This window comes from Pinus tabuliformis, chromosome X (assembly GCF_031772625.1).
Source record: "Pinus tabuliformis cultivar Carrire ecotype Pingquan chromosome X, CPIR1, whole genome shotgun sequence".
NCBI classification, from domain to species: Eukaryota; Viridiplantae; Streptophyta; class Pinopsida; order Pinales; family Pinaceae; genus Pinus; species Pinus tabuliformis.
Genome location: NC_142308.1, coordinates 1,238,569,618 through 1,238,584,590, shown reverse-complemented (window position 1 = coordinate 1,238,584,590; position 14,973 = coordinate 1,238,569,618). Strand labels below are relative to the sequence as shown.

The 14,973-nt window shown below is 41.6% G+C and overlaps 1 protein-coding gene across 3 annotated transcripts in view; it reads left to right on the top strand.

The window, feature by feature from the left end:
* LOC149144442 (uncharacterized) overlaps positions 1 to 14,973 on the top strand; it is a 347,041-nt gene that overhangs the window by 94,714 nt on the left and 237,354 nt on the right. The window contains exon 2 of one of the 3 annotated variants that reach the window (XM_089449167.1): positions 1,415 to 1,621. The exons of 1 other annotated variant lie outside the window; for it this stretch is intronic. In XM_089449167.1, the coding sequence (XP_089305293.1) occupies positions 1,415 to 1,621 (207 nt within the window). Of the gene's footprint in view, positions 1 to 1,408; positions 1,622 to 14,973 lie in introns of all 3 variants that reach the window. One more of the 3 variants, XM_089449165.1, reaches the window with a different exon arrangement.

The following is a 14,973-nucleotide window of genomic DNA, read 5'->3' as shown; positions in this document are numbered from 1 at the left end:
TCTGGCTCTGCATAGCTCTTGGCTGCCTCTGCGTGGCCACTGGCTGCCTCTGCGTAGCCTCTAGCTGGCTCTGCGTCAACCTCTCCCGGCTTTGCATTGATCCTCCTGGTACTAACTCTGCCTCTCTGCTATGTATTCACTGCCCCTCTGCTGCATTTCAGATCACTCACTTGATTTCCTCAGCAAACCCTGCCCCAGAAAATCAAATTCTTGATCTCTCTTGGTGTGTCGTCCAACTGACCCTCAAGCCTCCTCTTATACTTTTCTCGTTGGTCCATCAACGACCGAGATTAAATTTCTAATCAACGGCTAAGATTAGATTTGGCTTGATCCATGACTTTTGGACCATTCTAACCCGGTTTTATATTAATACCCATTAATATTTTATTTTTCTTAAGTTTAGACTTAGGAACTCCTTTAAAAATATTAATTATTTTAATATCTCCCAAACCGGTTAGAATCTGCCCAAACCATTTCTGAGTCTTGGAGATCTCATGTGCTTTAGCCTCTCCACCAATTTTCATGGCTAGAGCATATCCGATGCTACCCCAAATCAACAGATATTATTTGTTGTAATGGTTACGCTTAGCTTACAAGTACAACTTTGGTGATCAATGATGATAAATATTATGTATTGAATTTTGAAAGCTTGAAACTTCAAGATTGATGAATCATGAGACTCAATATGTTGTATGTTACTAACTTGTGGATGTGGTTGATGAAGATTATAATTTCTAGATGATTGTTGTTATATGGTTCAATCTATGTTTTTTATGTTTTTTATGTCTAATTCATCATTCTACATGCTTTTGTTGACATATATGCATCAAAATATAAAAAACATAAAAATATATATATATTATATAAAAAATCGCTCTCCAAATCGCTCCCAAACCAGGAGCTTCTGAAAATGTCGCTCCCACTCCCGCTCCCAAGTAACCTTGGTATCTACTATTTTGCTTAGTACTAATCTGATACTAGAATAATGAATGATACATTTAAATCAATATAGATTCTGGAATGATGAATGATGAATTTAAATCAATGTAGATTCTAGAATGATGACTGGTGAATTTAAATCAATGCATATACTATTCTACTATTTCTACTTCATGGAATCACTTATGATGTAAGGAAACTTGGTGGAGCATAAATTGTTATGACAACTTTGATTGCTTGTTGCTAGTTTGTTCAATTTGCTATCACTTGCGAGATTTCCAAAATTATATAATAGAATAATAGCTATTGTGCTTATTTAATGGAAATTCAGCAGTTGACATTGATTAACTTTGTATTTGAAGTGATGAACTCTAAACTACCAGAACACATGTCATGTAAGATACTAAGAAATATTTATTCCTTCTGCACCTTACTGAACTAACATTGTATTGCTTTTGGGGTTCTTGAGATTTAGGAGCAGGTATTTTGGAAAGGTCCATGGTGTGTAAATCAAAAACTGAAGAGGATCTAGTTTTGCGACGTAAATGCTCTTTGATATCTTCAACCTGGGCAAAACCTAGACCAGCAGTCAATATGTGTGCCATGCAATCACCTTTTACTGTTGGCCTTTTCAAAAAAGCCATGCATTCTGTGCATGTGTGCTGTGGGGCAGCTTGTCAAAGTATGTGAATTCTATAACTCCAGTTTCTTTGAAATTCTACTATATTCATTTTACTTTTCACAATCAAAGGTACCATGCAAGCTTAATATTTTTTTTTTCAAAGAAAAGGAAGTAATTTTATTATAAGGACAACAAAATTACATCTGCAGATGCCTGTAACATTCCGATAGTCCGTAGTCCCATATTTCCCCATAGAAATCAGGGAGATTGCTAGTTTTCCAAAAGAAAATACATCAAAATCCAGGGGAATGAAGTGTTTTGACATCATACAAGAACTGACTCGATACATCCTGTAGAAAGTCTGTCAAAAAGCTGCATACATGATATGTACTGTGAAAATTTGACAAAACTGTTGAGTCACACTGTTCATAAGTAGATAACTTGTAAGATCCTTATCAAAAAAGGAACACAAAATCCAAAATCTGTCTCTAATTAGTCTTGGAGCCAAGTTGTGTGGATATCGAAGGTGCCTTTTGAAAGATTTTCAATGTTCCTCTGACCATTTCCACTCCAGCTTTTGAGAGTCTGTCAGCATCTTGGTTCTGCTCCCTGTATGAGAAAAAGTTGGCAGATCTTTTTATGTCTTGTAACAAAGGAAGGAGAGTGTAATCCTGCATATTGTACAGCCCTGTCATCCAATTTATAGTTTGAAGACAGTCAATATAAATATGAAGGTTTGAAACTCCATTTTCCTTGGCAATTTCGAGTAATAACTTTACTGTCATCAGTTCACTGAAGTTGTTTGTGGCTGGCCTGAGGCCCGCTGAAAAGGAGACAGAGGTGGCTTCAGAGCTAAGTTGCCAGGAAATGCAGGTTTGGGTGCGGGTGCAGGGCCGGGGATGGGGACATCACTTTTTGAAACAAGGTGCGTGGGTTCGTGGAGTGTATATTCTATATTATAGTTTATATATATTATATATTATATATATGAAAGTTGAATTATGAAATTTAAATTATGAATTTTCAATTTTAAAATCTTTCAATTTACAACAAGAAAAATAAAACATTGAACATTCACATTGAAATTTCAAATTTAATATCAAGCAGAGAGATATGAATCATGATAATAGATATATATTATATGTCCAGGACTCCATTGTCATACTACATTCAAAATTTTCCTTAAGGCATTTCCACACGTGAAATAGAAAATTCCCAAAAAAATTGAAATTGAACAATGAACAAGTTTCAAAATAACTGATTTGGATTCCTCAAGCCATGTCATCGCTCATCAGCATCCATGTCATCATGATCAACATCACTAAGCTCATCAGTGAACAAGCTCCTTCTCCTTCTCCTTTCACTGCCGCACCTTCTCCTCTCAATGCTCTCCTCTTTGCCCAGCTGCAAATTCCATAGCCTACAAGCAATGAAAATTAAACAAAGAAACCACAATTCTTTTGATTTAGCAAACGCTAGGGCTTAGTGGGAGTGTGGAACCACAAAGGCGTTCATCAATTTTTAATATTTTATTAAAAATCAAACACAAATAAAAATCTGTGACTGACTAAGTACACTCCAAGTATCCGTTTTTGGGGAACCACACACCCTTTTACGGGTTACCGAATGCCCATCACAAAGAAAGTACCCATTTTTAGTTTTCAGAGTATCGAGTTCTCCATACCCGAACCGGGTTCAGAAGGGTGTGTTTGAGAAGAACCCGAACCAGTTTTCGGTCCTTTGGTGTGCGAATCAGATATGGGTATGAGATTCCGACCCCTGGGTTCGGGTACCCCTGCTTCACAGCTTCAGAGAGATGTAGTATACTCCCTGCTCCTCCCAAGGATGGATTTCCTTGTGGTACTCCATCAAAAAAATCCCAGGGAAAGTCCTTCAGAATTGTGCAAGCTAGTCTTGGAGATGATGGGCTAGAGCAAAGATTTTAGGGGAAAACAAAAAAAATAGCCACGCTCTGAATAGGACAACAAGAGGGCGATGGCTCAATGCAAGGTTGCACGAAACGGGGAAACGGGTACGAGTTTCCGAAACGGGAAGCGATACGAAACGCGACCTCCCCAAATTTTGGAAACGGGGAAACGCGAATATATATATATATATATATATATATATATATATATATATATATAAGGACATTTAAGAAATATGTGCAATCATAAAGCATGTATGATACATTCTAATTTATTACATTATGATAAAACTGTCAATTGTCAATGCATAAACTATAAGTATCTAAATTTGCATCACATTTACTCATGAATAATCACATAATGAAAATAGAAATATCCAAAATCAGTCACGAGAAATTTCTAATTTCTTGTCTCGTGCTTGATTGGGAGTCTCCTCCTACATAGTCGAACAACCTTAATGCTCTTGATTAAATACAAGTTTCATACCCTAGTACCCTACATTCTCTTGATTATTGGGAGTCTCCCCTGCATAGAGGGCTTGGTTCTCTTGATTAAATACAAGTTCCATACCCTAGTACATGATAAAATCCAATGGAAACATTGCAATCCCCCCAATCCTGAAATCCTGAAAAACAGATAAGTCTGCTGGATTTTGAGTGAGATCTAAAATTCTACTTTCTCCATATGAAATCCAATGAGGGCGAAACCACTCTCAAACATCCTGAGTCATTTCATGGTAATGTTAAAAATTTAAGTAAAAGGATGAAAATGAAAAATAAAGGAGAATATCACTTTTACTTTAAGAATTTAACATTACCATGAACTGCATATCAACACTAGGGCAAAAGTTCACTTTTATAACTTTAGATAGGCATCTGGAAGCAACTAGAAGTCACTAGGCTAACATAAGAATAGATTAGAAAACAAATAAAATAAAATAAAACACAAGTAAATGCTGAAACGTGGGGCATATGGCCCTGAAACGCGTTTCAGGCCGTACTGGCCACGTTTTAGTTTCGTGAAACGTGGCAATACGGCCTGAAACGCGTTTCAGGGCCGTACCAAACGCGTTTCAACGTTTCGTACCCGTTTCCGTACAGAAACGCCTTTCTGCCCCACGTTTCCTGCAACATAGGCTCAATGTTTACAAACAATGGGTGATTCCAAGCGAGCCAAATAACCTAGTTAGAGATTAGACAAAGAGCTTTTATATCCTTTGTATGGGGATTGGACATCCAATTTTTGAGGGCTACATCAATGGAGTCTCCCTCCCATGTACAGACCATTCCTATAGTTCTTTGAAATTTTGTCCATACTTGGTGAATGGGTGATTCGGTATAAGATGAGCATTTGTTTTAGGGTTCAATTTGCATAAGCTGCGCCTCAGTAGCCCTTTAAAGTTTCTGCATTGTAGCCAATCCCATGTGTGGGATTTGTTGTTTATAAGAATCCATTTAAAACACTTTTCCCTTTTTGTACATTTGATTTTCCAGGGTTGTTTTCCCCACCATTGGGAGGGAACTTCATTAGTTTCATGAGCTAAAAGTGATATACTGGAACGAACAAAGTTCATTCTTCAAGTTAAATACTCCAAAAGGCTTGGAATATGTAGATCTCCATTGAGGATACAAGAATATATATATTAAAATGTATGAATAAGAATGCCATTGCAAATGAGAGTGAGGGGCCTGCTTATATACTAGGCAATGCCTCTTCATGGAAGGTCATGTCCCATTTAGACATGCCTCTTCAGTACTAATTATTAATAATCATTATTACAATTATCCTCATTATATATATTTATATTATGTATATATATTTTATTTGTAACATTGCCTTCCTCCTCAAAAAGGCTTTGTCCTTAAAGCTTGTTGATGCAAAAGGCTTAATCTCTTTTTTTTGGTTTCGAATGTCTTCTCATCTCGGCACTTGTCATTTTCATTGATACAAGTTGATATGATCTTCTAAGTGACAAACAAAACTGTCGCATTGAGAAGGGATCAGACCATCTTAGATTAATCTTGTGTGGAATATTCTGATCACTGGAATTTTTTAATGAATTGTCATCATAGGACTGGATTGAGGTTACATTAATATTTTTTGGAACATCAGTTTGTTGTTTCTATTTTGAATGGTCCCGATACGTAGCTTGGTTGAGTTGTCTACTCTCATGTTTCAAATGTCGATAGGGAAATTTTTTGGTTTGACTTTCCCTTATTAGGTGTGTGGAAATTTTTTGATTTCCTTCTGGTACTACGGTCGTTGAGTTAGGTACACAATCTTCGTTTGGAATTTTCACCATCTGGATTGTAACATGTGAGTGTGTTTTTCCTTCAACTGAGTGATCCTCTTCTTGAGTTCTGCTATTGACTGGTTCAATATTTGTTTCTTTATCTTCAACTGGGGATATTATGACAGGAAACTTCGATACTTCCTCTTGAATACAATGTTGTAACTTGTCTTTTAATGACTTCTTGTCCTTAATCTTTTTAATTTGTGTTAGCTATTTTTCGCTATGATTTCTAAGTCGCAAGACTTCTTCATTTCTATCAGCAGTGATTTTGTCAATTTCATTTTGCATATTTTGTAATACTTTTTTACCTTCTTGAAAAATTACTTTTGAAATATCTTGGATGTCTTCTGGTGTTACTGAATTTGGCTTCACGGTGACATCCTGTAGTGCTATTTTTTTCTTTTTGTAAGAAAATGTCAAAAACTTCTTTTTCGTATTCAAGATGAAGGAACCAAGGGTTTCCATCTAGGGTGAACCTAAAATAATGTCACCTTGATCGCTCCATAGGGTTTGAACTGAGAATTGTGATACGAATGTATAATCTCCAACGTTTAATTGTAAATTGGTTATGTCATATATTTTGTTGTTAAAACAGTGAAATTTTTCAATTATATTTGACTCGGGAATCACTAATTGGTTTATGATACTAGGTTTTATATAAGTTTTATTTTCGGCTGGCGAGATAGCGATAGTAACATCTTTAATTGCAATAGGCCCTTTAATTCTAAATAGCATTGAGGCGTAGTTATATTTAGTCTTTAGGAATCTTCCGGCCTTCATATTTGTATTAAGTTCCATTTTTCTTCTTGAGATGAACTTTCTTCAATTTCACCCTTCCCTTACTATTAATACCCTTCAACTATTGGATAATTTCGAATAACCTTTTTCTTAATTGAAAACATGAACTTCCCTTTTTTTAATTTAAATATTTTTTTCTTTCTATAATTCCCTTTTTTAAAATTCTGCATAGATATACTTATTTTCTTTCTTTTTTATTTTATTTATTTATTTTTTATAGCCAAAGGCCAACTGGCGAATTGGAAACTCTCCAAAAGCTTGTAGCGAAAAGCTCCAACAACAACGAAGTTGACGAATTTCAATGGCCAAAGACCTGGATCAGAGAACGAGCTCTGTGCAACAGTGAAGCGACCAAAGGATGGAACTTCTTCGATACTAAAGGGAATGAACAAAGTATGTTCTTCAAGTTAAATACTCCAAAAGGCTTGGAATATGTAGATCTCCATTGAGGATACAAGAATATATATATATTAAAATGTATGAATAAGAATGATGTTTCAAATGAGAGTGAGGGGCCTGCTTATATACTAGGCAGTGCCTCTTCATGGAAGGTCATGTCTGTGAAAATTCCTCAACCAGAATCCCTACTGCAGCAACTGATAATGTTTCTTCTATTTGTTAAATCAATCAACCAAATTATTTGCAATTTGCTACGGCAAATATTGAAACTGTTGAAGTTTCTAAGTTTACTTAGTTTAGAAACCCTTCATGCACTTTTTCTGATTTATTCCTACCTACTTGCTATTTTTCTTTAACAAGTTATTTACAAAGTAAATACTGAAAATAAAGACCAGTGCATGCTCAACATATTATAGATCAGCCACTAAAAGAAGCAAGAACAAACACACCACATGACACCATTATTTTTGGACCAATGTCCCCGGAAAAACCCAATGTGGGAAAACCGGTACAGCTATCTGAGGGTTTTCTTATTAAGCAATATCAGAGTACAATCTGGGTGCCGAAACTGGCCTACCCAACAGAGAATTTCCTTAGCAGCTATACCTCACAGTTTGAGAGAAATCTCCTGGCTGAAACCCTGGAAAACCCTTCCGGCAGTTCCTCAGCACAAAACTGCTCTGCAACCCCAGCGTCTGCCCAAACTGGACTGCGTCAGCCCCTCTGTCTCACGCTGGCCCTGCGTCAGCCCCAGGAGGCCTTGCGTCAGCTCTGGGAGCCTCTGCGTCAGCTGCGTTGGCCCCTTTGGTGCTCTGCGCAACACTTGGCTGCCTCTGCGTGGCCCTGCGTGAGCCCTTGCTGGCTCTGCATCACCCTCCTTGGCTGCTGCGCTGCCCTCCCAGCACAATCTATGCCTTCTCTGTTTCTCTGTACTCAATTCCCCTCAGCTGCTCACCCGATCACTGATTCTATCTCTCTTAGCAAACCCCGCTCTAGAGAATGGAATGACTGATCACTCTGGTGTATTCTCCAAGTGACCCTCAAGCCTCCTCTTATACTTTTCCTATTGACGTCTCAACGGCCGAGATTAAGTCCCTAATCAACTGCTAAGATTAGATCTGGCTTGATCCATGTCTTTTGGACCATTCTAACACAGATTCATATTAATACACATTAATATTTTATTTTCCCTAAGTTTAGACTTAGGGACTCCATTAAAAATATTAAAATTTCAATATCTCTTGATCTGTTTAGAATCTGCCCAAACCCTTTATGGGTATTGGAGATCTCATGTGCCCCAACCTCTCCAACAAATTTCGTGGCTAGAGCACATCCGTAGCTACCCCAAATCAACACTCCCTCTTAGTGAGGACTGTGCTCTAGCAATACTCCTCACTAAGTATTACTTTGATCATCCGGCATCGGTACCTGCGTTGATGCTAGGCCTTCCTGCCCAACATCCTTTGCACTACTGCCTCCTATACTGCTGCCCATGGTTCTGCCATTGCCACTGCTGCATCTATACGATAACTCCTTTTGCATCTGTGTTGCTGCTGGTCCTTTCTCCCAGTACTGCATCCGCACTGCACCTCCTCTCATCATGCTGCATCGTGCTGCCTACTGCTGCACTGCAACTCAGTTACTGAGAAGTAAGTCACTGATCTCCCAAATGACCTCCCTATTGGGCTAGAGACACCCACTGATGCTGAAGTTCCTTCTGTCGCTAACAAGTGCTCCCTCTCTGACCTTTGCGCTGCTGCAACAACTCCTTGCATCTCGCACCATTGCACACCTCTTTGTGCCGTCCTGCATTGGTGCAACACTCCTGTGCCTCTGGCACTGGTGCAGCCAGCTAGCTCTGCATTGTCTCAGGACTCCTGCAATGTAGCTCTCTCTGCCACTCTATCTGCATCCGTGTCTACCCACTCAGCTAGTGCTGCTACTCCTCGCCGGGGCTCCCGTAGCAAGGTCTAATCCAAGAGGCTGGATACCTCAAGGACCCTGCCCCTCATCGCCTGTAGTTTGCCTGACTACAGCTCGATGTCTCCCCACTTCCGCTCAATTGGTGCGTGTGCACTCATGGCACAGTCATTGTTTGTCAAAACTTTCGTCTCTGCCTGTGCTGGCGCTGCCTTAGTCTCGGAAGACTCTCCCTTACTCTTCTTCCTTGGGCACTGGGTCGCATAATGACCCATCTCTCCACAGTGGAAGCACTTGATCTTGGAGAGGTCTTTCTTCTTTCGCTTCTCCTGCTTTCCCGCAGATGCTAGGGCGACATCCTCCTCCTCCTGCTTGACCTTGATCCCTTTGCTACTGCTACCTGTCTTCGATTGCCGTCTGATCTCTTCCTGGTGAAGAGCTGCCCACATCTCGTCCCAAGGTGGGAGAGTCCCTCTGCCCAGGATACTTTGGACAAACACTTCTCAATCTTCTGAGATAGCATTCAGGGCTATCCTCACCATAAGCTCTTGATCTGGTGTCGCTCCTATAGCAGTCAACTAGTCTCGGATCTCATTCAGTCCTCCAAGGAAGGTGTCAATCGATTGACCCTTCTTCATCTGATACGACCTCATCTGGTTCTCGAGCAACATTCTTCTCTACACAGAAGTATGCTGGTACAGGTTCTTGAGAGCCTCCCACATCTCAACTGCCGTTTCCTTCTCGGCTATATGTGGTACCACATGATCCTTGACCCCGTCAAGGATAATGCACTTGGACCTCGCCATCGCCTCTTTGTACTTGTCATGATCATTTGGGTCGACTAGGATAGCTATTGTCTTCAAGGCGAAGTTCTTGACACGATTCCTGTCAAGAACTAATAAGATTCTGGCCTTCCAGACTGCGAAGTTTGATGTTCCGTCCAGTCTATCCTGGTCCCTTACCCCGTGTAGTGCCATGACCCTCCTCTACTCCCCTCTTGGAAGTTCTCTGTTGGACTCCTCTGAGTCTCTACTTCCCGTTTGGAAGTTCTCTTCTGGACTCCCTTTGAGTCCTGATTTCCCTCCTGGAAATCCTTCTGCCGCTTTTCAGGATGCCCCCTACTCCGATCGTCTTGTGTAACTGCACTACTGATCCAGGTTCCTCGGCTAGAAACCCTCGGTAACAACTCATCTGGCCCTGCTCTGTCAGGTACTGTTCGGACTACAGTACCTCACTAGCTCCACTCTGTAGTATTCCTGCAGCCTTCTAGACCCCAACCACTGCCTCTCTGTGAACTGCGTCAGCCTCTCTCTGCCTCATGCTGGCTCTGCGTCACCTCGGATGGGTCTGCGTCAGCCCTCTGGCCCTCTGCATCAGCAACGCTGGCCTCTCTGAGGCTCTGCGCAGTTCCTGACTTCTTTTGCGTGGCTCTGGCTGGCTCTGCGTCACACTTCCTTGGCTTCTGCGCTGCTAGAAACAACTTCTGTCACCTTGGGACAGCTGTTTTCTACTGCTATTGCTCCGCTCGGCTGATGTCTTTTAGTCCTCCTGTGATCTGCAATCACGCTCTGATACCATGTTGAAGTTTCTATGTTTACTTAGTTTAGAAACCCTTCATGCACTTTTTCTGATTTATTTCTACCCACTAGTTATTTTTCTTTAACAAGTTATTTACAAAGTAAATACTGAAAATAAACACAAGTGCATGCTCAACATATTACAGATCAGCAACTAAAAGAAACAAGAACAAACACACCACATGACACCATTATTTTTGGACCAATGTCCCCGGAAAAACCCGATGCGGGAAAATCGGTGCAGCTAAATGAGGGTTTTCTTATTAAGCAATATCAAAGTACAATTTGGGTGCCGAAACTAGCCTTCCCAACAGAGAATTTCCTTAGCAGCTATACCTTACAGTTTGAAGGAAATCTCCTGGCTAAAACCCCCGGAAACCCTTCCGGTAGTTCCTCAACACAAAACTGCTCTGCAACCCCAGCATCTGCCCAAACTGGACTGCGTCAGCCCTAGGAGGCCCTGTGTCTGCTCTAGGAGCCTCTGCATCAGCTGCGCTAGCCCCTCTGGTGCTCTGCGCAACACTTGGCTGCCTCTGCGTGGCTCTGCGTGAGCCCTTGCTGGCTCTGCATCACCCTCCTTGCTTGCTGCGTTGCTCTCCCGACACAATCATTGCTTCTCTGTTTCTCTGTACTCAATGCCCCTCAGTTGCTCTCCCGATCATTGATTCTATCTCTCTTAGCAAACCCCGCTCTAGAGAATAGAATGACTGATCACTCTGGTGTATTCTCCAAGTGACCCTCAAGCCTCCTCTTATACTTTTCTTGTTGACATCTCAACAGCCGAGATTAAGTCCCTAATCAACGACTAAGATTAGATCTCGCTTGATCCATGTCTTTTGGACCATTCTAACACAGATTCATATTAATACACATTAATATTTTATTTTCCCTAAGTTTAGACTTAGGGACTCCATTAAAAATATTAATTATTTTAATATCTCCTGATCTGTTTAGAATCTGCCCAAACCCTTTCTTCGTATTGGAGATCTCATGTGCCCCAACCTCTCCACCAAATTTTGTGGGTAGAGCACATCCGATGCTACCCAAAATCAACAGAAACATATACATTGTAGCCTTCACTTAATTAAATTATAAGCGGAAACAAGATATTGAGCAAGAAAGAAAATACAACACAATAGACATCGTTATTTTTGGACAAATGTCCCCGGAAAAACCCAATGCGGGAAAACCGGTGCAGCAGCTCTGAGGGTTTATTATTATTAAGCAGTAGTTCTGAATACAACTCTGGATGCCCTTCCGACAATCTAGTTACAGAGAAAAAGACACTGGCAGAAAACTTAGTGAGATTACCTCACTTCACCCAGCAAATCCGGCAGCTGAACTGACTATCCCCAGCTACAACTGCGCTGCCCCTTCGCAGTAACTGCGTGGAGCTCTCTGAGGCTCTACGTCAGCTTTGCATTGGGTCTCTTTGCCTCCTGGAGCTTTGGCGTTAACCCTCCCGGCTGATGTGACAGCTCCCTGGCAAGTTTCAGACTTCTGCTGGAAGACAACTCTGCCTTTGCATTGGCCCTTCTGGCTCTGCGTCAAGTACTATGTGGGCCCTCCTGGCCCAACGTCAGTCCTTCTTGGGTTTGCGCTGCCTCCACTAGGGCTTCTCTTCCTCTTTGCTGAGTATTCGGGGTCTCGGAGAAGATACTCCAACCCCAACTATCCCTGCCCCTCAACTGCAAGAAATCTCCTCAATCGAATTTTCTACTGAGAACTTCTTACTTCAGAAATTCGATCTCTTGACCTCTCTCGGTTTGTTTTCCAAATGATCCTCAAGGCCTTTCTTATATCTTTATGTTGGACAACCAACGACCTAGATTAACTTCTAATCAAAGGCTCAGATTGTTTTGGCTTGATCTCTGTCTTCTTCTAGAAGTTACACCCACAGTTAGATTAATACCTATTAATATTTTAATTTTCCTAAGTTTAGACTTAGGAACTCCATTAAAAATATTAATTATTTTAATAAAATCGTCTATGGGTGGAATTTCCCAAAACACTTTCTGGGTTCTTTGGAATACATGTGCCCAAGCCTTCCTGCAAAATTTGAGACTTAGAGCACATCCGATGCTACCCTAAATCAACACTCCCTCTTAGCGAGGAATGTGCTCTAGCAATATACTGTTGTTGCATACTGCTCTGACTTTGAAGCATCTTCCTTTGCGTTGCTGCTGTATATGTACTGCTGCCTATGACACTACCACTGCCAATGCTACATTTGTACTACAACTCCCTCTCAAATGCTGCATCTGCTATGTGGCTAGCACTACCATTGCTAACACTACATCCGTACGGTGACTCAATTGCTGAGAGAAGCAACTGAAAAACATCCAAAATTACTAAACTAATTGTGTTCAATATGATATCACGTGAATGCTAGAATTTACTGCTGCTAGTCTTTGCGCTGACCCTTTGAATATACTGCGCTGCTGATCTCTGCTCTGTGCCATCTGCACTACTTCCAACTCTGCTCTGCACTCCTCAGACTCTGGCGCTCCTAGCCACTGCAACTATCTCCCCGACACTCCTCGGCACCATCCGACACTAGTCCATCTTGCTACCACAAAATTGGGCTCTTGTAGCAAGGTATTGATCCGAGAGGTGGACTCCTCAAGGATCTTGCCCATTTGTAGCTCTTTCAAACTACAACTCCAAATCAGCCCACCTCCCTCCTGGAGGTATCTCGGCTATCATGGCGAACTCCTCTTTGATCTTCGCGGCTGCAACCTTAGGATCATGCTTCTCATCCTTGTCCTTTTTCTTCAAAGGACACTGGGATGCATAGTGGCCCATCTCGCCACATCTGAAACACTTCACCTTGGAGATGTCCTTCTTTCGTCTCTGTTGCCCCTACTGTCCCTTCGATGCAAGGGCTGCATTATCCTCCTCCTCCTTGGGCTTCAACCCACTGTTGCTGCTTCTCCGTCAAGTTTGACCTTGACCAGGTCTCTCCTCAGCTCCTCTTGTTTTAGAGTTTCCCACATCTCATCCCAATTAGGCAATGCTACTCTGCCCAGGATACTCTGGACAAAGACTTTCCACTCATCTGAGACAGAATTGAGGGCCAGTCTAACCAACTCTGAATCTTGAGGTGTATGCCCTGCAGCAGACAACTCATCATGAGTCTCCTTCAGCGTCGTGAGGAATGGATCCACACGCTCTCCCTTCTGCATTTGAGCAGATCTCAGCTTCTGCTCCAAGTACATCTTCTGCTGCTCGGAAGATCCCTGATATAATGTGGCCAAAGCATCCCACATCTCCTTAGCAGTCCCTCTGCTAGCAACGTGACACGCCACGTGATCTTGACTCCATCCAGGATCATCCTCTTGGCCTTTGCCATCTCAACTTTGTATTTCTTCAATGGATCTACATCCGTAGGTTCAGCCACTACGCTGTCGACGTACGTCTTGAGGGCATGCTCATCTAGAAGGATAGACATTCTAGCCTTCCAGATGTCGTAGTTGGATACTCCGTCCTACCTGTCTTGATCCCTTAAGCCATTGGTTGCCATGTCTACCAAAAATGTCGAAAATCTCCTCTCTTCTGCGTTGATGCTGGGCTAGCATACGCACTCCCTACTGGAGTTAGTAAAACTGCTGCCCCTTTCTGCTGCTCAGATCTAGAGAATTTGAATTCCTTGGCTAGGAATTCTCTGAGCAAGAAATTCCCTCAGCCGTGCTTCTCTTCTTTCTTCTGACGTTTTTCAGCCTAGCAATCTCCCTGCTGAAAATTTGTGTCCCACCAGCTCTCTCACGCTGAGGCTTCAGCGCTGCTCCCTCTGCCCTAGCAAAAATTCGAACTAGAAGTTCTCCTCTCCGTTGACTCACTCGGAGAGAAACTGCCTCGAAAAGTTTCCCTCCCCGCTTGGAACTGCGTCAACCCTCTGGAGTTTCGAACTGCTGCCTCATGCAGCTTTTTCGAACTCCCTTCTTCTGCTCAGCGTTGGATCTACTGGCTCTGCTCTTCTTGCTTCACCTGCAGCTTTGATACCGTGTGAAAATTCCTCAACCAGAATCCCTACTACAACAAATGATAATGTTTCTTCTATTTGTTAAATTAATCAATCAAATTATTTGCAGTTTTCCACAACAAATATCGAAACATATACACTGCAGCCTTCACTTAATTAAATTATAAGCGGAAACAAGATATTGAGCAAGAAAGAAAATACAACACAATAGACACCGTTAATTTTGGATAAATGTCCCATGAAAAACCCAATGTGGGAAAACCCATGCAACAACTCTGAGGGTTTATTATTATTAAGTAGTAGTTCTGAATACAACTCTGGATGCCCTTCCAACAATCTAGTTACAAAGAAGAAGACACTGGTAGAAAACTTAGTGAGATTATCTCACTTCACCTGGCAAATCCGGCTGATTCGGCAACTGAACTGACTATCCCTGGCTACAATTGCGCTGCCCCTTCGTAGTAATTGCGTGGGCCTGCATGGAGCTCTCTGAGGCTCTGCGTCAGCTCTATGTT